The sequence below is a fragment of the Canis lupus genome, chromosome 1 (genome assembly GCF_011100685.1).
Source record: "Canis lupus familiaris isolate Mischka breed German Shepherd chromosome 1, alternate assembly UU_Cfam_GSD_1.0, whole genome shotgun sequence".
NCBI classification, from domain to species: Eukaryota; Metazoa; Chordata; class Mammalia; order Carnivora; family Canidae; genus Canis; species Canis lupus.
In genome coordinates this window covers 72,889,903-72,913,162 of record NC_049222.1, presented here as the reverse complement: position 1 = coordinate 72,913,162, position 23,260 = coordinate 72,889,903, and the positions used below count along the sequence as shown (strand labels likewise).

General features: G+C 47.1%; 1 protein-coding gene across 1 annotated transcript in view; it reads left to right on the top strand.

The window, feature by feature from the left end:
* Nucleotides 1-23,260, top strand: part of DAPK1 (death associated protein kinase 1) — a 167,820-nt gene that overhangs the window by 121,450 nt on the left and 23,110 nt on the right. Inside the window, 10 exon segments of the mRNA NM_001197157.1 lie at nucleotides 23-112; nucleotides 1,457-1,549; nucleotides 3,948-4,067; nucleotides 4,529-4,627; nucleotides 5,705-5,803; nucleotides 7,117-7,215; nucleotides 8,123-8,320; nucleotides 9,698-9,895; nucleotides 14,683-14,781; nucleotides 21,275-21,352. Coding sequence (NP_001184086.1) covers nucleotides 23-112; nucleotides 1,457-1,549; nucleotides 3,948-4,067; nucleotides 4,529-4,627; nucleotides 5,705-5,803; nucleotides 7,117-7,215; nucleotides 8,123-8,320; nucleotides 9,698-9,895; nucleotides 14,683-14,781; nucleotides 21,275-21,352 — 1,173 coding nt within the window.

The window sequence follows — 23,260 nt, the reverse complement described above, 5'->3', positions numbered from 1 at the left end:
CTTTCTTGGATTTTGGTTTTAGCCTAAAGATACCCAACAAGCACTCAGTAGAAAGGCATCGGCAGTCAACATGGAGAAGTTCAAGAAGTTCGCAGCCCGGAAAAAGTGGAAAGTAAGAATGTTTGATAGGGAAGGGTTAACTAATTTATTTTCTCTGTGGCACTGCCTCGGGCTAGTCTCATCTCTTCTGATAATGGCCATACAAAAGTGCAACCTTTTTTTGTTTGTTTAAATTTACTCTATATTCTTCTATACCATTACGCTATTTTCAAAAGATAAGCAAAATAATATTTCAATCCTCTTTAACTCATATTTTCATATGTAATTTTGCATTTTTTAAAAATTAAAACCATTCACAAGGCAAATTTTTAAATCAGCACAACAAAATTATAGTGCAGTCTTTCCCTAAATTCAACAAAGCTACATTTTAAATAAATCTGTCCTTTGTGGTAAGCAGTACGGAATTGCATTTATAGTAGAATTTGTATAAATTATTCTCTAAATCCAGCCTTGGTCTGTGAATGGTTAGAATGGGGTGGGGTGGGGCCATGAGCATTTGCAATGTGGTCTCTCATACTTTTTCAGTGTGGATGGCCACTGAAGGGGCTTTTTCACATGGCTCTAAAAAGCATTCTAGTCAACCCCGAACTAATAAAAATTCAAAGTTAAGAAGGTGACAGGATGTTTTTCTATGCCCATGGTCTTGTTAAGCTCAGAGGAGGCAAGTACCTGCCATGTCTCTGAGCACAGAGCCAGAAATGTACCTCATTTTCACACTCATCAAGTTCGGGGTGCCATGATAGGAATGAGGAGGACTATAGCACTAGGTTGCTTAATTAACACTTGGTCTGAAAGAAACCCTGAGAATAGGCTTAAAATTATAGAGAGAACCACCATAAGTTTCTCTCTTTTTGGGGTACTCACACACACATACGCGTGCACACACACACACATACTGTTGTTTTTGCTTTTGCTTTTGAGAGTAAATGAAGGTGTGTTTGTCGTATAGGCTAAGGAGTTCCCCACTGTTTGTTTCCAACGACTGTATGAACTTTGATAGTCACATTACTACCATTGCCAGCTTGCCTGGGCACAAGGATACAGGACCAGACCCTTGCAAACCATGCTTTTCTGAGTGGGGAAAAAGTAGAGAATAACATGTCAAGAGAAGGGATGCAGGGCATGCAATTGTGGAGTTAATAATGAAATGTGGAAGGAGAATCTCTGTCCTGTTGTCCTGATTTATAAAGACTTTTAGAAATTTCCTTAAGCAAATGTGATCCAGGACCTCCCACCCCTAAAGAACATGCTGTCAGTGAATGCTATCCCAAAGGCTTTGCCATTTGCACTAATTTGAATATCCTTTTATAAGCTGTCTTTCTTCCTCTCCCCCTGCATTTTATGTTTGGTTTGGTTATTTATTTATTTATTTATTTATTTATTTATTTATTTACAGCAATCCGTTCGCTTGATATCACTGTGCCAAAGATTATCCAGGTCATTCTTGTCCAGAAGTAACATGAGTGTTGCCAGAAGTGATGATACTCTGGTAAGCAAACCTGTTTGCCTTGGTGAGGTTCTTTCTAAGCAGTGTGTATTTCAAATGTTTAGGTTGTTTGATTAGTTCAACAACCCAGAAAACCTGAAGTCACGGAAGTGTCAGGCCTGTTCTTCCTCTGCTTGAGGGAGGGAGTTAAGTGGATGATTTGGTGTACTCTGTTGCTTCTTTTCTTTATTCTTTGCTTGGATTGGCACCATACCCACTCCCACCCACTGCCTCCAACACTACTACTCCCCGCTGCACCCCTCCCACATTCATAGTTTGATGGAAGAGTAACTGGCCAGCAGAAAAGGAAAGAGTTTATTCTGATTTTCATGAATAAAATGAGAGTCCTCTATTGCCACTGACCTTGGAAAATACTGGGTTATAATAGTACAAAAGGAGCAGGTACTCTTCCTGCCAATGCACACACACACACACACACACACACACCCAAAAATCAGGCCCAATACTTGCTGGGGGAGTTCATGGTAGTCCAGAAGACCAAACCCACTTGCTCTGTTGATATTGTATTAAGTGTACAGTGCCCTTGAGAACAGCTCCAAAATTTTTCTCCCTACTCCACAGTGAACCCTAATCACAGATTAACTCTTCAGATATGATTGAAGTGTGTCTCATTGGACACACCTGAATTCAATAAGACTTTCCCCTGACAGATGACAGGGCTTTGGGAGCCCTGGAGGTAAAAGGAAGTTCAGAGAAGTCAGAAAGGTTGGTTCTGTGGGAAGCAGCCTGCTCGCCTGACTACATGGTGAGTGTTTCCCTGAGCTGCTCCAGGGACTCTGGGGCAGGATCACACATCTGCAGACATCAGTTCTTTTTTGCCCCCTGAAGCTGGTTACTTCACTATGGCTCCAGGTGTAGCCTCATGGAGAAAAAAGAGATAGGAAATGTTAAGAAGAAAACAGGAATGGGAGATAAACAAGGTTGAAGGAGGAGTAGAAAGTTTGGGTTTGGGAGTTATTTGAGGATAACAGTGGAACTAGAGCCAAGATAAAAACTGTTAATCTAAGTACGATGAGAACAATTAAATATTATAAGTTAAAATCATCTTGAATAATCACTTAGGGGAAATATAAGTGTCACAATGTGAAGTTGAGGGTAGGAGAGGGCTTTGGGGCTCTGGGTGGGATGATCCCTCCCACAACTCAGGTTTCCTCATCATCCTGATGTCCCACTAATCATGAGGACCTATCATAACAATCTGCTTCTTCCTCCTATTCACCCCATTTCTCTGCACTGTCACTTTCACACAAATGTCTCTTAGTGATCAACTTGAGTTGTGATGGAAAAGTAAGACCAGTGACATTCTTAACATGGGCTTTGTACGAAGATTATTAAAACTCTCATGAAGGTTGTTTGGATTCAGATCCGTAGAGAAGAGAAAGCAGAGCCCAGAGAAATGCTTTCTCCATTCCACCCCATAGGCAGAGACTCGGCCTCTGTAGATATGCTTTTCTAGATCTGAAATATTAGAAGCCATACCTCTGTAAATCCAGAGATTTTGTTTGAGGTTTTTCTAGCTTATTCCTTAGTTTTAATGTGCCATATTTGGTAAATACCTTATCATACAAAAACTTTGACAAAGTGGCAAAGATTTAACTAAGCTGTCGTTCAATATTCTCTAGTTATTTTTCTCCTTGTAATTAGAAATGCATCTGTTTTCCTTTATCTGGCCTTTATTTTCATACTTCTCCCCCTCTGGTGCCTTTTTAAGAATAAATATTAGTTGTGGCCAGCTTTCAGAGAATTTTGCCATGTTATTCTATACCTAGAGAGGGGAGAAATCCTAGTGATCAGAAAATAATTCTATAATTGGATGAATGACAAATTAAGACTATAGAATTCAGGGACATCTGGCTGACTCAGTCAGGAGACTGCAACTCTTGATCTTGGGGTTGTGAGTTCAAGCCCCATGCTGGGTATAGAGCCTACTTAAAAATAAAATAAAATCTTAACAAAAATGACTGTAGAAATCAGAAGTATCATTTCCTTGGTTCTATGGTTTTTAGAGTCTGAGTTATGCCTGCTATTTTTCACGGTGGTTTCTGGGACTATATATTTTGAAAGATTCCTAAGATAAACAGAGGGTAGTTTGTTACCAGTCATTGTTCTAAATCTTGAGTCTTAAAAGCTGTTTACTATCTGGGTTGCAATGCAAGTGACATTAAGGCACAGGCAAACAGAAAGTGGCGTCAGTTTCCAACATGGAAGGAGCAAAAAGTAACCTTCTGCTTCCCTTCATGACCATGTGGATTTGGGGACAAAGTGGCTCACTTTCCTCTGAATGCTTCTCTTGACAAATGAGCATTGATTTCTCTTATGGTGATAAGAGGATCGTGGCCAGCAAACTAACTCTTTTTCCCTCTTCATTGTCCATCTCAAGGATGAAGAAGACTCATTTGTGATGAAAGCCATCATCCACGCCATCAATGATGACAATGTCCCAGGCCTGCAGCACCTCCTGGGCTCATTGTCCAACTATGATGTTAATCAACCCAACAAGGTCTGATACTGTTCTGCGGGGGTGGGGCGGGGAGAGTGATCACTGTGACTATATACCTCCAAGTGGAAGAGATCTCTGCTACATCTCCATTCTCCCTGGCTGTTACAGACTCCATGCTGTTGTAGGGAAGTCACTTTTGTGTCAAGAGTGAATAGAGTTAGAAATGAGGTCGAGTGCACTGAGGGCCTTTCTTCATGCCAGGCCTTTCCTTGTGCGCTTCAGGCACCTCTAATCATGACATTGTAAATGTGCTCATTCTGCAAATGTGAACAGGATGTGAATTTGATTGTGAATCCGGCAGAGAAAGGCTGTGTGTTCTCCTGAATGTCCCTATTCCTAATATGCAAAGTAGTCCAGTGTCTTTTGAGACATAGGAAGCTGTGTGGCATGGGCAGCAGGGAATACTTGCTTTTCCTTTTTCTACCAAACCTGAAAAAATATATTTTTCTTGCCTATTCCAGCATGGGACACCTCCGTTACTGATCGCTGCTGGCTGTGGGAATATTCAAATACTACAGTTGCTCATTAAAAGAGGCTCAAGAATTGATGTCCAGGATAAGGTCATAATTCTGTTTCATTTCCACTGAGTTAGTTTTTAAGTGTTTCCAAATGTCTCCCTATCATAGAGGTAACAGAGAAAAATAACATGTGCTGCTTACTTCATATCTCAGTTTCCTATAAAGGAAGATGTGACGTGGGCAGCTGTTGAGCATCTGCCTTTGGCTCAGGGTGTGATCCTGGGGTCCAGAATTGAATCCTGCATTAGGGTTCCCACAGGGAGCTTGCTTCTCCCTCTGCCTGTGTCTCTGCCTCTCTCTGTGTGTTTCTCATGAATAAATAAATAAATATAATCTAAAAAAAGAAGAAGAAGGAGAAGGAGAAAGAAGGAGAAGGAGAAGGAAAAGAGAAGGAGAAAGAGAAGGGGAGAAGGGGAAGGCGAAGGCGAAGGAGAAGGAGAAGGAGAAGACCTGCTGAACAGATTGGCACAGTCTAACCTATGTTATAAAGAAAAAGGCAAACACTTCCCTTCCTCTTGGCATTAACCTTTCTTCCCTGTGCGCTACCCCTAGATTCACTCCTCACAAATCATTACTCAACAGTGTTATTAGATGTCACATTTGGCAAAACTTCATTATCTTAAGTAGTCTTATTAGAAGTATATTTGCCTACATGTTTATTGGGGCAATGAAGTAAGGATAATACATATGCTTTGAGGCACAGGTCACGTTGGAGGAACAGACATGATTGTTTAGCAGCTAATAGTCATTACAGTGGATCTGCCATCAGCTTCCATAGATCTTCAACAGAACTGTAAAGTGGATCTGATCCTTGAGCACAGAGGGATTTCTAACCAGAGCTTGAAATGAAGGTTATAAGAAAAGAAAAACATGATTTTGAAATAATTCTCGATTTAACAAAAAACTTGCAAAGAAAGGACAGAGAGCTCCCGTATCCACTGCTCCCCAGAATGTTAACATCTTACATACCCTTGTCAAGACTAAAAAATAAAATGGGAGTGCATTCCTTTTGGAAATTGCTCCTTTGGAGTTGCTGTCACATAGGAAGGGAAATAGAGTGAGTCTGAGTGATGCATGCATCTGGGTCTGGAATGTGACTCCACGTTGGTTTTTACACAGGGCGGATCCAATGCCATCTACTGGGCTTCTCGGCATGGCCACGTCGATACCCTGAAATTTCTCAATGAGAACAAATGCCCTTTGGATGTTAAAGATAAGGTAAGGCCACTTCTCCTCTTAGGGACAATGGGAAGTAATAAGAGGCTGCGTGTGAGTGTTGACCTGCCCCATGTGCATCACTACCCAAAGCAAAAAGGTTCATGATCAAAGTCTTCTTGTGGAGAATTTAATTTAGAAGTTTCTGCTGCTGGCTTGGTCTAATATTAAAATCTGCTTTTAGCTGAAGTCTGCCAGGTAGTTGGCATAATATGCAAGCAGTGAATTATCTTCCCCATAACATGGAAGCTCAAGGTTCTACTAGAAAGACAACCAGAAACAGAGCCTGATTCTTTTATTGAATATTGCCCTGGGTACATCTCTTTCCCTTTCTCCTCTGTGAAGTAGCTGCCAGTGCTGACCTTAAAAGCATGGGCACTAGACTGATTCACGAGACTGCATGTAAAATAAGGCTTTGGGGGGCCAAGATATTACAAAAATTACTGACTTAGCATAACCTTACTTTCATATATCTGTATTTCATGTAATTCACACTACAACCCTGTGAGTTAATTGACAGGACTGGAACATGTACCTAGGATTCTTAGGCATTCTACTCTGCAGCCCCTCTCTGCTCCTAATAATTGTAGACTGATTTGTCATATTTAGTAAGGACTGCCACATACAGTTGTATGGACTGTGCACTGCTCTATATCTAAGGAATGATATTCACATCAAAGACACACACACACACACACACACACATACACACACCTTTATATGTTATGGCAATTTTTGGTCAGGTAGGAACAAGTACTTTGTTTTGTTTTGAATCTGTTTATACTCACAAGTTTGGGGCAGATTAAAAAGTAAAATATCCTAAGGAAATTGCACCTATTACAAATTCACAGAATTTGTGCAACTGTGGGCTAATAGTGGTGTTTTTAAAAATCCCTGAGACTGTAAAAAATAACATTCTTAACATATACAATGGAATCAGAAACTTGCTCATAAAAAAACTGTTGAAATAACTGAATATTAAAAAAGGAGTTTTGTGTTTAAAAAAAAAAATTCCGTGGCTCCAAGCATCAATCAGTGTATAAAGAAGACCGAGAACCACCATCACAGAAAAGGAAAGCATTTTCACTTAGGAGTTTTTGTGACAAACAGGATGAGCTACGTGTGTGGGTTTAACACTAGCTGTGTGGTGCATGTTCTGCTCCAGAGTCCCGAGCCTAGTCCCCAAAGGGGGCCTGACCTGAGAGTGGTGGGGGCCCTGAGGGGGAAGACATGGAGCCAGGCATGCGTGGGATCTCACCTCCAGTCCTGAGCATTGAGTTTCCACAGTCTGCTGAATTCGGCTGTTTTTCTTGCAGTCTGGAGAGACAGCCCTTCACGTGGCAGCTCGCTATGGCCACGCCGACGTGGTTCAGTTACTGTGCAGCTTTGGCTCTAATCCCAATTTCCAGGACAAGGTGGGTATTGGTGGTCGATGTCCTTGCCTCCATTTGCTTGCTGTATGGAGGTCCACATAGCCGATGGATACGGTCAGGTCCTTTGGAGTTTTATCCAAGCTTGGCTTTCTGCTTAGATTTCAGAGGGCAGGAGCTCAAATAGAAACACTAGCTCATTCATTTGTTCCTTTACTCCTCTGGACAGCCCGATAAGTGGGTTGGTATTATTTTCATCCTCATTTTACAGAAGAGAGGACTGAGGCAGAGAGAGGTTCAGTGATTTGCCCAAGCTCACACAGCTCCTAAGTGGTGGAGCTGGGGCTCAAACCCACTCAGTCCGGTTCCAGAGTCATGCTGTAAACACTGCCATGTAACACAGACAGACTTACGTGTCTAACGATGTTGATCGTGAATATACAGGCCTCGCAGTCCTACAGACCTGACCCTAGCTCTTCCCTTGACTTGTTAAAGCCCGATTATCTTCGAACTGCTTTGCCAGAGCAACAATAAATTACGTGACTTGGCTTCATGTTACACACATGACGGAAATCTTGCACGGGTCAGTGCCCTATGACTGTGAGGAGCCTCTGATGAAATGGACAAAGGCATTTTTACAAGAAAGCTGCTATATGATTCGGCCCACACTGAGGCTCTCTTGTTCAGAGCTGACGGTACTAGTGGACTCCTTCCTGAAAGTCAACCAGGAACCTGCAGGGAAAACCGAGTTTGTCCGACACACAAGCGTGGAGACCAGAGAACTAATGAAGGAGAGATGTCAGACCCACATCCGTTATTTCAGGTTAACAGCAGCCAGGAGCTCATTTCCCCGTGCTGCCATGCCGCGGCTGCCGTGGTGGCTGGAGCTCAGCATGCGTGCCCTTGTGCAGTGTCGCGTCCTTCTCCCCTATGCGTGTGTCTCTTTGTCCAGGAAGAAGAAACCCCCCTGCACTGTGCTGCCTGGCACGGCTATTACTCCGTGGCCAAAGCCCTCTGTGAAGCCGGCTGCAATGTGAACAGTAAGAATAGAGAAGGAGAGACGCCCCTCCTGACGGCCTCTGCCAGGGGCTACCATGACATCGTGGAGTGTCTCTCGGAACACGGAGCTGACCTTAATGCCTCTGACAAGGTGATCTGGGGGGCTGGCAGGACCACAAGACTCCTACCTTAGTTTACCTAAATTAACAAGCTCGAATGTAGCAAATTACAATGATCATTTCTCCTCTCTGTTTCAGAAATTTGTGGCCTTTCCTTGATTTTGTCTGATAATTCATATTCACTTGTGGCCTATAACATTTTATGGTCAGATGATTCAGGAGTTTAGCCTTTTTAGCTTTGGAGCAGGTACAGTGGTGATCACTGAGCCTAAGACAATCTTCAGTCACAGTGAAAATTGGCAGCTCACTATTACTTTGTAGATAAACAAAGGAGTAGATAGTTTATTTACTCTCATCACCGCTGTTTTGTAAAACTCTGGAAACCACCCTTATTTGTCTGATAATTGCCATCCTAAACCAGGTATTCCTTTATTAATGAAGCAAATTTAGCATCATCTGTTCTTATTGTGAGTTTGTACTTACACGAGGCTGGGATGTTACTCTTCATAGTCAGATTTGGGATGCCGTCTTTAAGTTAGTGGACGCTTGTGGAATATTTATTTTCCTAGTACAGAGAAGTGGTTCTCAGTTGAGAGCAGGCTCGCCCCCCAGGAGACATTTCATAACAGCTGAAGAGACTTTTTACAGTTGTCAGAGTCAGGAGTGAGGGTTACTATCGGCATCTAGTTGGTAAAGATCAGTGTGCTGCTAAATATCCCACAGCTCACAGGACGGGTCCCAAATGTCAATAGTACTGGGGTAGAGAAACCTTAGAACAGATGGTACACACATGTCCCCAAACTCTCTACCTGGCTCAGGAAACTCAACATGTCTGTTCACCAGGGATTCTGTAACAAGTGGAGGGAATTCTCAGGCTGGTCCTTTATGGGATGCATGGATTTAGCATGTTATATTTGCCCCAAATATATATGACAGCACTTGAGCGCATCACTTCCCAGGGCTTTCTCAGTTTCTTCCAGAGTGAGGTAAAATAATAGGCATGTGTGCCCTCTCTGCTTAGGAAGTTAGTAAAGACTGCTGAGCAAATGTTTTTTAAAGTGGTTTTCAAGTATGTGACAAAACAGGCCATTGGAGTAAGTACCAGCAATTACTATAGTTCTATAAATTCAGGGACAAGAAGAAGTATTGGGCCTTTCTATCTGATTGTCCTGGCCAAGCCCAGGGTAGTCAGGCTGGTGGTGAGCTTCGTCTGTGGTTATGCAGAGTGGGGTACACAAAGCCTCTCCCCCACCCACCAGGAGCAAAGTTCGCATTGTGATCCTCCTTCAGGCTTTGCACCAGCAAGGCCATTACCAATTAGAGCTGGCCCCATGGTGGCCGGAAAGGCGAGTGTGACCAGGCCCATGTACTGAGGGGACAGTGCTCATGGTCCCTGGTGCTTCTTGCAGGATGGACACATCGCTCTTCACCTTGCTGTGAGAAGGTGTCAGATGGAGGTCATCCAGACTCTCATCAGCCAGGGATGTTCTGTCGACTTCCAAGACCGGCACGGCAACACCCCACTCCATGTGGCCTGCAAGGATGGCAACGTGCCTATCGTGGTGGCCCTCTGTGAAGCCAGCTGCAACTTGGATATCTCCAACAAGGTAATGCTGGAGGGGATCTCTCTGCAGGGGCCAGCAGGTGTATCCATCCATCTGCTTCTGGCTTTTGGCCGAGTTTCTCCTTGTGGCTCTTCATTGTTCCAAGTCTGTGTTACTCACAGGGACCCGTTCTGTTCCGTCTTATAGGACTCTCTACCTTAAGTCCTATTTTACATTTGATTTTTGAATAACTTGCTGAAGTAACAGAACATTTTTACATTAATTATTTTAAGTGCTTTCTATCTAGCCAGGTTGTCACTTAGGAACATCGAGAGAGGGAGAAGGAGAAAGAGGGAGAGAGAGAGAGAGAGTGTGTGTGTGTGTGTGTGTGTGTGTGTTGTGACCTCTTGTAGAGAAATTCCAGAACATCGGTCACATTAGAGCATCTTTCTGGAGTGCTGAGTCTTTAGGAAGACACCTCATTGAGATTCCTAGAACTAGATTTCTCTTCTTGGCTTCACCTTTTGAGAGCTCTATGGTCAAGCATTCATAACACCACCTTTTTTTGTGCTAAGTAAATTTGGTAAGACCAAGGGAATGCTACCATTTGGCAAATAAAGAAATGAAAATAAATAATTACATGCTCCCAGGACCCCAGATGTTGACTTTTAGAGGTTTGTTAACACCCTCCCTTTTCCTTGAATACCATCTAGATTTTCATTACCAAATAAGACAGAAGAGTTGGATATCCATGTGGTTTCAGCCATGTAACTGTATGGAAGGCAAACACTATTCTTTTATGATTGTGTTAAGAAGAGAGTCCAAGTAGAATTAAATTTTTGAATGTGGGAAGTGTTTGTTTATAAATGGCAGACATGATGCCAGCAGAATTTTATTATGATTTATTTGAGGCGAGAGAATTAATATCTGAAACAGCTGGAAAATTACACTTCTACAAAAAAATTATTCCTCTTGCTTATTATGTGATTAATTCTAATGAAAATTGAAATTGGCAATCTTCACATTCTGAAATTTGAAAATGCAATATTGTAGGTCTTAGCCATCAGCTGCAGTGCTGGTTGCTTTCTTTGTTTATCCCATTCTAATCCTGCCAAGTCCGTTAGGTAAGTGGCTTAAGGGGAAAGCCAAATGTAATATTAAGCAGCATCAAGACCTTGACTTTCCTTCCAGGAGTCTTTAAACACATAAAAAGTGGTTTCAAGGAACATAGTGGCACTTATTTGAATACCTTTGGATTTGGCACAGCTAGCTACTGTGTGTGCAGCATCTGGGATGCGCTGTCTCCTGGGAAGGTGGAGGACAGAGGGGGTGATTCATGGTACTTTGCATTAAGTTAAAGAAAGGGATGGGTGTTCACCCCACGCCTAAGTACAAACAGTGCACTTGCTAAATATGCTCTTTAAAATACCCAGCAAGACTGGGTGTCTTAGTCAGTTAAGCAGCTGACTCTGGATTCCAGTTCAGGTCATGGTCTCAGGTCCTGGGATCCAGCCCCGTGGCGGGCTCCATGCTCAGTGAGGAGTCTGAGGATTCTCCCCCTCTCTCTCTCTCCTTCCCTCTGCCCCTCTCCCTGCTCTCACACACTAGCTCTCAAATACATAAATAAATCTTTAAAAAAAATAAAACAAAATAGCCATCAGGATGATCCTAGACTTTCATGTTTTGATGATCGGGATAGCCTCTACCTATGTGATACTGCAGATGGTAGTTCAGACATACCCACATAGATGTTTTTACCACATACGGCCACATAGCAGCTCAGGGAGGGCATTCAGTAGGTGATTTTGCCCCTGACTTGAGCTCAGTTGAAACTCCACATGTCGGCCTCCTTTGGACAGTGCTTTGGAAGCTGCTCAGGGCAGCAGCACACTGCTCAGCAGCTCTGTGCGCTCGGAGCCTCAGGAAGCTCCCGAGCTGCCTTCAGAGCTCGGGCTCACCACACCCAGACATTGCAGGTCTCACGCCTCCTTCACAGGCTTGGTAGCACCTTCGGGTTCTTTTTTGCCTTCTCTAGTTTTTTGTTTTGGGAAAATGATGGAGCTCTAGAGGAGCTGAAATGGTCATAAGGTAAGAGGAAGGACTTATGAGCTGGGAAAGCATGCGTGGCCTCACCCAGCCTCAGCCCCCTAGTCAGCAGTCAAGATGGACAGGCACGCAGCACCTGTGTCCCGCAGGCAGATGGTTACTCCTTTCTCATGGTGCATCTGGCCCTTCCTTACCTGGACGCAGTTCCCCCAGAGATAAAAGTGGCCCGTCCTCAGTATGTGACAGGAATTTGTCCATATCTCTGACACTCATCTCAGTGAAACAGGTATTTCTCACTCTTCCTTCGTCCCGTGGGAAAGTCAGGAGGCAGCTGTTTAAACGGGTGTGTTGGGAGCACAGAGCTACGGGCCTTAACCCTTTCTTCCTCTGGGATGGCTCTTCCTAACAGCGAACACGGGGAAGGCTGTGCTCATGCGTGCGTATATGCGCACACACATGTGAACATATGCACACCGACCAGCACAGATATGTGCATCCACACACAGGTATACACACATAAACTGATGTGCACACATGCAAATGCAGGTACATATATGTGCACACATACACACAAACGCACACACTTGCATACACAAATGGGCACACATGCACCTATACACACGTGCGCGCATGTGCGTGCATGCACATATCCAAGTGTGTGAGTGAGACTGCCATGCCCCTCCAGGGTGTATTAACACCTGGCTGTGGTGGGCCCTGTGTCCAGTGAGGTCTGGGGGGCTTGTGGATAGTGGAGTGAATGGTCTTGCCCTCAGGCTGCTGTCCGCTCCAGCTGCATCTCAGGTTGTAGGCTCTGCTAAAAAGGGACACAGGTGCTATAGAAATGCAGACAGCATTTCAGGGGCATTTAGAGCTTTGCTGGATGAAAAGAGCATGTGTTTCAGACTGAGGGAGGTGTTCGTGTATGCGTGGGGATGACACTGTCATGGTGGGGATGCACCTGCAGCTGACATGGGGTGTAGGTATTTAGGGAGGCCGACAGGCAGCGGGGCACAGAGAGAAAATGCAGGTGGAGGGGAACTGTGGGTCCAGATGGTGCAAGACCTTGACTCTAACACTCGGGAGTTTGGGTTTGGTTCTGTCAAAGGTTGGAGTCTTCAAAAGGGTCCACTCCCCAGTCCTTTTTCTTTGTCGTCCTTCCCTTCCATAAAGTGATGCCTCCTATTGCCGGGCTTCTCTTCCTCCTGCATAGATCCAGACACTTCATCATATCTTTTACAACCCCCTCAACCCCTTCTCTAGGGTATTTGAAAGTTTCATATCTGCTCTCTAAAGCACTCTAGATGACAGGAAACAAAACCTGGACGTGTATGCACGTTGCAGCATTATTTATTAGGGCACAGAATGGAATCACCTCAAGCGTCCATCCTCAGTGGGCTGGCTAAGTGAATTATGACATGTCCCCGTCCCCATATTATTCAGGCATCCCAGAGAATGTAATAGATTTGGTGACAAGCATGGCAGTGTCTGCCCCATATTCTTAGCTGAATGTAGCAAGGGACAGAATAGAAAGTGAAGTATGATCATGTCCTGGCTTTTCAAGTAATTTGTTTCCTTTTATGGATTCAGAGCTACATGCTTGGAAAGAGAGGCACCCAAGGGCTCAGCAGGAAGTGCTCTGAGGGGAGCAGCTTGGGGGAGGGGACCCAAGGGAATGAGCACTTCTGTTTTCTACCAGTCCCCACTGTGTCTTTTGCCTGTTCCCCATCAGCATGTATTAACTTGGGAACAAAAACTTGTATTTGCAAATAAAGAGCCTGAGCCGGATACCTCACCAGGCTAAAGCCTGTGAGACTCCTTTGAGTCTTAGTTAACTTTTTTAGCTCCCCCAGGACGCAAGAAACACCTAACAGTTCTGTTTATTAGGTGGCTCGGTCCAAACAACCTAGTAAGAATTTATGTCCCAGGACTCAGTATCTGTGGGGAAAAAAATCATCCACATAAATGGAAAGTGAATGAATATTTTTTTTTTGTTCTTCCATAACCGCAAGGCTGTACCGAGGAGGGGTGTGCTTGTGGGGCACCAGGCAACTCCTCCTGGGACCATGAACCCAGGTTGGTCACTGTCCTCTGTTCTACACCGATGTCCTCAGGATCCTGATTTCTTGTCTCAGTCATCAGCAAAGCCCCGCTGCGCCCACATGTTGTTGAAAGGAAGGCAGTGCAGTCCGATGCTAAGAGCCTGAACTGCCTGAGCTGGGAGTTCACTTCGTGTGTGTCCCTGTTGGTTCCATCAGTAACGTAGACTATTCCTCAGTACCGCATGATTCACCACGTTCCCTGACGTGCCTGGGCACACAGTTTGGGAACCATAGATGTACACAGTAGGGAGCGTGGTGGGCAGGGCTTTGCAGTGTCCCCTCACTAGACTGGCCTCAGTGGCTGTCGTCCATCCCTTTGTCCCTTGCAGTGTCTATGTTTGCACTGTGCTGCAGATCTTTCTGGAACTTTGGGACCCTTTGTCAGAGCCCTGACTCATGCCTCCTTTCTGTCAGCACAGCAAGAGACTTGATCTAGTTACCTTATGAGAGGCCTCCCACTCGTTTATGCTTTAGAGTTTTATTTCCAAGTTACTCTTTTCACTGGAAAATACTGGAACGCATTCTGTGGGCTTGCCTCCCTCGGGAGAGGGCGAGTTTCTGGGGAAGGGAGCCCACGCCTCCTATGCGTTTGGGGGTGGGGGTGTCCCCAGATCTGTCACACGGGGCTGGCCCAGGGGAGGCTCCACTGAGGCCCTCGGCAGCAGTTGCAAGAAGGACTCCCTTGGGGCTTTCTGTGTTTTCCAGTACGGCCGGACGCCTCTGCACCTTGCAGCCAACAACGGGATTCTGGACGTAGTCCGCTACCTCTGCCTGGCAGGCGCCAATGTGGAGGCGCTGACCTCGGTGAGTCACCTTCTGGCAGCAGAGAGCCAGAGAAAATGATAGAAGACTGGCTCAGGCCTCAAGGGCACGAGGGGAAAAGTATTGCTTGGCAACTGCATCTCAAGTCGACAAGCTGCTGTTAAGCTTTGCTCGGGTGCCGTGGTTAGGGGGCTGGCTGCCCCCCAAAGCTGGGTGATGGCCCACACGGCCGCAGCCTCACTGCGCTTTGAGGCCCAAGCAGCCACAGAGGCCTGCTGTGTCCCCTGTTACACAACGGCGCCTTTGTGTGTGTTGTTACATCTGTGTTTTCCTTTTCCGTGTGCTCCCCCCAACACTGGAGGTGCCTCGGGGTTGGGGGTTGGGGGTGAGGGAACCACTTAGGACAGCTGTTCTTTCCTGTTTGAGAAGTCTGGCTTGGTGCTTAGGCCGCCACAGTGATTTTACATGAGATACTTTGGTTCCCCTGCCTCCACACTCCACACTCCACACTCCACACCTGGTCCTGCCCTGCAGGAAGGGCCCTTTGATTTACATTTCATGAAATTGCAAAGAGGAAAAATAGGGGGACTGATGAGGTCAGGTTGTCATCTTTACGGCTACAGTGAAATTTTATTGTTTGATTTGCTTCGGGCCTAAGGGTGGGTTGAGTCTCCCACTCTGTTATGTGGGAGGTTCCTGGAACTCACTAGTGCTTTGCTGATGTAAAGTGTTTACCTTTAAACAGTGGACCACTGGAGCTTTAAAATATGGTAGCCAACTTTGGGGAAGTCAGGGCCCTGGGGCTGGAAGGGAGGCTTCATTTCTTGGAGAGCCATGCGGGGGTTGGCAAACTATGGGCCAGGGGCCAAATCCAGCCTGCTGCCTATTTCTGTAAATAAGGTTTTATTGGGAGCCAGCCATGCCCATGGGTTACAGCTCATACCTGTTTCTATAAGTAAAGCTTTCTGTAGACCCAGCCGTGTTCGTTGTTTACATATTTGTGGCCACTTCCATGCTGTAAGGGTGGAGTTGAGCAGCTGCACGGAGACCCGATGGCCCGTAGAGCCCAAAGCATCTACTCTCTGGCCCTTTACAGAAAATGTCTGGTGACCCCTGGTTGAGGGCATTGTCTCCCTGAACGCACTGGTGTTCCTCTGATGTCATTCTGTCCCCATAGGTAGTCGGCCCGTTCTCGGTAGGGTTGAGCGCTGAACAGGGCTTCTCTGCGGACCAGTGGATACCAGCGTTCTAGATAGGATGGTCCCTTCCTCGGGGCACCTCCCTGCCCATCACAAAGCCCCGCAGGGCCATGCGTGGGCTTCTAGGCCTGATGTGCCATCATCAAGCCCTGCTCAGCCACGTCTTGGCATTCAATCCAGTTATTTACACAGTGCGGTATTTATATGCATTTTTATGAGGAAAAGGTTTTTTTTTTTTTTTTTTATTTTTGGTCACAAATGTTGCCTCAAAAAAAAAAAATGAACTGTCAAGGATGGCTCTGAAGATACCTGACTCTGCCTACCCTGGGTCCTCTCCCCTTGCACTTGCCCACAGCCGCTGTTTCCTTGCTTCCCACCGGCGCCCCCCCCCCCCCCAGCCGGCCCTCAGGGTGTCCCCTCGGGTGTCCCCTCGTTCGTCCTCGGCTCAGGACTGCGCCTCCCCGGCACCCGGCACCCGGGAGTCCACTCGGACGTCTCTCTTCATTCCCCAAATAGCGGGCACATGCTGTGCATCAGGCACTGCTAACAGCCAGGAGACAGTAGGGCCTGGGCAGGTGAGCTCCCCTCCCTCTGGAGATTTCTGGTCTAACGGGGGTGGGGGGGTGGAGGGACTAAGAGCCACAGCCATAAACTAGTGATGGGATGGGAAGTGAGGGGCGGCCCTAAGGGAGTTTCCAGGGGTGGGGAATGCTCCTCGGAGGGGGAGGGGAGCGGTGCCACCTGGGGGTGGGGGCGGGGCGGGGCGGGCACCTGACGGCTGCGGCTGCCGACAGCCCCACGGAGCCATACCACGGGCGGCAGGAGCCCTTCTAAGTGTTCTAGAAGCCATACCCAAAACGGAAAAGAAGCTGAAGAAATGAATTTCAGGAATATATTTAATGCAGCACAAAACATGCAAAATGGCATCATGTCGACCTGCAGTCGGTGCTTTGAGTCTACCGAGCTACTTCACATTCTCCGGTGTGTGCTTCACCTCCACAGGCATCGAAGGGCCGCTTCCAAGCCCTGAGCAGCCCCGAGTGCGCGGGGCCGCCCCCTTATTGGCAGAAACGGCGCCCTTGCGTTTCCTGCTCCCCCCTGCACCTGAGCGCGCGGAGTGCCGCGTCCCTAACCGCAGCTCGCGGCCCGCGGCGCCCCCTGGCGGTCGCCTGCCTCCAGTGCCGGGCTCCGCCCCAATGACTTGGAAAACCTCTGAACACCCTGCCCGGTCTTTCCGGGGCTCCGGGCCCGACTCCGCCTACAGGGCCCCCCGGACTCCCGTGCTCTTGGCCGAAGCTCCAGCCACCTCCTGGTAGCTCCTGCCTTCAAAACGTTTTATTTTTAAAGACTGTATTTGTTCATGAGAGGCAGAGACACAGGCAGAGGGAGAAGCAGGCCCCCCACGGGGAGCCCAATGTGGGACTCCATCCCAGGACCCTGGACGCTCAACCGCTGAGCCGCCCAGGCATCCCCAAAATGTTTTAAGATAAAATAGATTTTTTTTAAACAAAGCACTTGAAAAAGAAAAGCTTACTGAATTATGACAAGATTGGCACCTTTATAAGCCACTCAAGGTCAAGAAATAGGACTTCTGAGGTCAGGTCAAAAGCCCCTAGGGTTTGAGTCAGTCTTGGCGTCTCCCTCCACACATTGACTTTGGGGGTAACCGTTCCCCTGCAGCTAAGTACCAGCAGCTCTTCTAAATCCCAGGGCACCAGTGGTCTCCCCAGGACTTAAACTTCCTGACCCTCTCTCCCGCCTGGGGTAAGAAAACCCCACTTGTTCCTGCCTCTCCTCTGGCCTCTGCTGGCCTCCTCCACCCCATGTGCTGCTGGGCGTCCTCCTGCCCTCTGCCCCCGCCTTCTGGGACCTTCTGGGGCCCCAGCAATGGAGGGCTGCCTCCAGGTTCATCCTCACCTCCCACCCCCACCCCCACTGTGCCCTTCTCTGCCCGTGTGGGCCTTTACAGAGGGCTCCAGTGGGTCCCGCGATGGGGGAGCTCCGCTGGCCTCTCCTCCCCCTGCATCCTCGTGGGGCAGCATCCTGGATTCTTCTTGGTCTTGGTCTCCTAGCACTCTGGCCTCTACCTGGTTAAGGACCTCAGTGTGTGTTTCTCCCAGACCATCTGGGCCCAGATCGGGTCCCTTCAGTGTCACCTTGGCCTTCCTGACAGTTCCGTTCCATCCCCACATCTGGGGTTCTGAAAAAGCCAGTGAACTCCAACCTCCACTGCCTGGCACCCTCTGTGCCCAGCCTCACCCTCCACCCTTTCCCCCTCGGCTACCCCCAGCAGAACAGAGCTCTTAGCAGGTCCTGGGAAGCCCTTTGCTTGCTCCCACCTCACCGACTTGGGTATGTTTTTCTTTCCATCTGGGATCTCCTCGGTCTCTACTCCCTCCCTGCCCTGCAGAGTGCCACCTGCACACACCCCTGCTAGAAGACACAATGTGCTCCTTCTTTCAGAGTGAGAGACTTTTAATGCCTACTAGCAGATGCCTGGGCACATAGTAACAGGTGACATAAGTGGCAGAAGATTCTGGAACACTCACTCCTTCTCATCTTTCAGTATTCAGCTGGAGCCCCAGACAGCCTCCTCTTTGCCAGCCCCCCTAGCAGGTATGGTTTTCTCCCCTTTTTGCTTTGTTGGAATTGGCTGTTGTTCCCCCATGAGGTGTGAGCCCTGGGCCATGATCACATGCAATCTGTCTTGGTCTCCTGCCTGGTCTCCTTGCTGCTACCCTCACCTGTCCAGTCTGTTCTTCAGGCAGCAACATGTGTGACCCCATTTGAATATAAGTCAGATCCTGTCCCTCCTCTTCGCAGACTCTTCTAACCCATCAAGTTAGAAGTCCTTATGATGGGGGCTCCCTTAAAGATCGGCCCCTCACATTGCCTCCCTGACCATCTCTTACTCCATCTTCTCCCTCTGACCCCATCGCACCACATGAGGGGGATCACCATATGAGCTTCTTTGAAACTCTTCAAACATGACAGTCATCTTGCTGCCTGAGGGCCTCTGCACTTGCCTTTCTTCACAGGACTTTCTTCAGGTGTCCAAATGGCTTGCTTTCTCACCTCCTGCAGGTTTTGACTCAGGCATCATCTTCTCAAGGAGGCCCTCCCAGACCATTGTTTATAACCAGGAGGACACTGAGTGTTCGAATTGCTTGTGGGAGTTGGCACCCGACTCCAGGGCACAGGGAAGGGCAAGGCCAGAATGCAAACATCCAGCTCCGACCCTGTTCCCTCTTGGACAGAAGACCAGGGAGTTTGAGAAATTCCCAGCACACTATTCATAATTCCTGCTGCTTGCTTTTCCATGCCTGGTGCTTTGCTGGTTCTTTATGTTTGGTTTTCTCTAATCTGCTCAAGACCCTGTGTGGTGAGGGCACCCGTTTTCGCCTTGCAGATGGAGAAGCCAGATGCCAAGAGGCCGAGTGACTGACTCACAGCTGGGGAGGGGTAGACTCAGGCCTTACACCTCATCCTTCTGACTCCAAAGGTCAAACTCTCCACTCTCCCGGCTGGCCTTCTATTGGGAACCTGAATAGTGTCTCTTTGGGCAAAGTGTTTTGCAAACTGTAAAATACTGGCCATACAGAGGGCATTTGGTTGATGGTGGTTTTCTTGTCCCTGCAGAGGCTCTGTGATGGACAGTGACCTTTGTCACTGAAGGTCCTCTGCCTGTGTCATGTGCAGATCTGGGGTCTCTGAGAGAAATGCTGTGGCCAAGAGACCCCCAAAGGCAGACAGTGTTAGTCAAGGCTCAGATTTCTTCCAACTAGGACAGTGGTTCCCGAACCTTGCTGCCCGCTGGATCACCTGGGCACGCTGACCACCGCGATGTCTGGGAAGCCAGCAGCCTGAGGGAGGCAGAGTGTCCAGGAGGGGGTGGGCACATGCAGGCAGTGGGGGTTTTTAAAGACCCCAGTGTGCGGTGAGGTTGGGGAACCGCTAACCTGAGGCCTTGTCTTGTCATGTCAGTAAGGATCCAGGCAGTTTGGCATGAATCCCTGGGTAAGGTGTGGTGTCTGGCAAGATCCTTAATCACCGCAAAGGCAACTAGAGGCCCTACATGCCCATTAGAGACATCTCGGGACTTTATGGGAGAGCAAGATGGGCAGTGTGACCATAAAGCCTCCTCCCGGAGTGCTCATGTGAGCTTCCAGCTTTACCCTAGACAGTGGTCCTCAACTGGGGAGGTGATGCTGCGGGCATCTAGTGCAGAGACCAGAGAGAGATAGATGCACTAAACATCCCACAGTGCCAGACAGCCCCGCACAATAGAGAATTATCTGAGCCAAAATGTCAGGGGTGCTGAGGTCGAGAAGCACTGGTCTCATGAAGCCCCACACATGGTTCAGATTGTTGAGTTGAGAAGCTGGAAGATGTGCTGTTATCCAGACTCGGCATCCCTGAACTTCCATGGGAATGGAGCTCTGTTTATTGAGAGATGGGCCCAGATGCTTCTTAGTCTCCTTGCTGAAAAGTTCCTTGTTAAAAAGTTCCTTTTTTATTTGCATGGAAATTGCTTCTCGCCCTTTCTATTTCAAATTTGTAATGACTTTAAAATTGCAGCAGGACAGTCCTTAAACCTCTGTTTCCTCCTCAGTGGCACAGGAACGCCGCAGTTCCACCTCCCCTGAGTGACCCTGAGGGTTAATGCACGCAAAGCTTGGAGAGCTGGACTAGGCGCGTGGCATTAGGAGCCAGAGTTGTGCTTATTTGTGGGACAGAAATGGAAGTTAATTTGCTTGCTTTGAAACTACAACCCTATGAAAATTCTCTAATTGAAAGGTGCTGTGAACTCTGGTTTTCTCCTTTTATGGTCACTGAAGAGCTTTAGATCAAAATTGTCTGTAAAGCTAAGCCTTTTCTTTGATATGCACAACAGTTACCAGGAACTAGCGTCCTCTGAGTGCTGATGTCTGTCCAGGGGAGGAATTTAAAGACCTTAGCTAGCACTAACTAGAATTTGGCGTCTATAAATGGCTTCATCATCTGCTTTATTGGAGAGAGGTTCAGCGTTTGGGGTCATCTGCTCACCAATGAGGTGCTAAGTGTGGTTAAAGCCTGGGGGTCTGAGAGTTCTCACTGATGGACTTCAAGACACCAGTGCACTTTTTTTTTTTTTTCCCTAATTCTCATTTTTCTTCCGGGGACCAAGTGAAATAAGCACTCTACAGAAAGAGAAAGAATCCAGGACACACTCTGTCCACCTTTCTTGTTTCTTCTAAGGCCCGTTAACACTTGTTTCTGCCTCCAAAGGCTGAACTAATGTATGGAACAAACAGCTCCCTTGTGAAGGAAAGAAACTAATCATTTTTCCTCAACAGGATGGGAAGACAGCAGAAGAGCTTGCTAAGTCAGAACAGCATGAACATGTAGCAGGTCTGCTTGCAAGACTCCGAAAGGTGAGAAATTCTTTTTATCAGTCTGAAATTCTGTTTTATCTGAAAAAGTCTGTCTTTTTCCTTGTAAACAACGAGATGAACAAAATGAGGGGTTGGACATATGGGTTGGTGTCTGTCCCTGGCCTGTGGTTTGCATACATTTAGCGTAAACGCATCACCTACCTGTTGGGTTCCTTCTTCTGTATTTGGACTTGGAAATCATTTGGCTGTGCCTGGTTTCTCTCCATCGACCCTCTCTGTAGTAACTGTTCCCATAAAGTAGATAGGAAATGAGAAAGCTGAATGTTTCTTTTCTTCTTGATGTTTTGAGCTCTAAGACATCACATGATATACTCTGGTCGAGGAAACATCGTTGCTCTAAGGTTTAAGGACACAGGACAAAAATAAGTAAATCCAATGGTGTCTTTCCAGCTCATGTCATAGGGATGTTTATCAAGAATTTTCAGAAGAGTCACACCGTTTCAGGTAGGAACTCCATATCTAGGAAACAAATGCGGGAAATAGTGTTTTATGCACACACATTGTCACGTTATTTATAATACAGTAATAAAAGCCAGAAACATCAGATGACCAACAATAATGTCTAGTAAATTGCTATACAGCTATACCCTAGAACTGTGTTTGACCACTAATGTATCTTTGAAGAGGTTTTAACCAGAAGAGCTTAATGCTTACGGATGTTCTGGGGTTTTAAAGCAGAAAATAAATTATATATATGCACATTATAATCCCTCCTGTGTTTTTAAAGTGCATAAAAAGAAAACATAAGCAGGGGTTTGTGGGATTTTGCTAATGTAATTAACACCTTACAAGGGGATCAACACGCTGGGCTGGGAATTCTCAGGGTTCCCACATGCCACAGAGGGCGAGTCTGACCCCCGTCCCACTCTGGGTGCCACCACCCGAATCTGAGCCCCAGTGTCCGTGTGTGCAAGCTCAGCGGCCACAGCCCACATGCTTCTCACAGCAAAGCATCTGGCAAGTCTTTCTTGGCTTGGAGCACTGCTCGCCATCTCAGAGACTTCTCCCAGAGCTGTGGCCCTCAGAGTGCAGGCACTTATTTTTAAGCAGAAATCAGTGGCAAACCATGATCCACACTCGTCTGGTGGGTCACCCAGGAGACATCATCCTTGGTCAGAGTGACAGCTTTTCCTTGGGCTGTGCTGTGTTTAACTGCCTGTCTACCTCTCAGGAAAGGTCCTTTCTTCTATTTTTTCTTTTTTTAATGATTTTTTTGTTTGTTTGTTTATTCATGGAGACACAGAGGGAGAGGCAGAGACACAGGCAGAGGGAGAAGCAGACTCCCTGCTGGGAGCCCCATGTGAGACTCGATCCCAGGACCCAGGGATCACGCCCCCAGCCAAAGGCAAATGCTCAACCACTGAGCCACCCAGACGTCCCCTGTTCTGATCCTTTATATAAAAGTGGGTGCAAAAAAAAAAAAAGAAAAAGAAAAAAAGAAAGTGGGTGCAAAGCCAGTGTCATTGCAGCGATGGGTGAGAAATAGTCAGGAAAGCCCAGACAATAGACAGGAAGGCCAGGCCCTGAAGCAACAGCCAGGGTGCAAGTGGATTGGAGGGGGTAAAGGTGCTTTCTCCCTTAATCTGATCCCGGGATTTCCTGCTCTGTGCTTATGTTGCTCTTGTAATTGGAAATATAAATACAAAGAAGCTTGTGTGTTGCTACTGCCGACCCCATATGCCCAGGGGAGGCCCAGGGGAGGCCCAGGGAGGCAGCTAGCTGTTTCCTGACTAGGATCTCTCAATCGAGGTGGGTGGGCTCTTGCACTGTCCCTGTTTCAAGTTCTCTTTATATTCTTGCACCGATTGGCACCCTCGTGTTTGGTGACTAGATTTTTAAAAGACAAATGGGAGAAAGAATATTCCATTGTCTAGCATGTTACCGTTA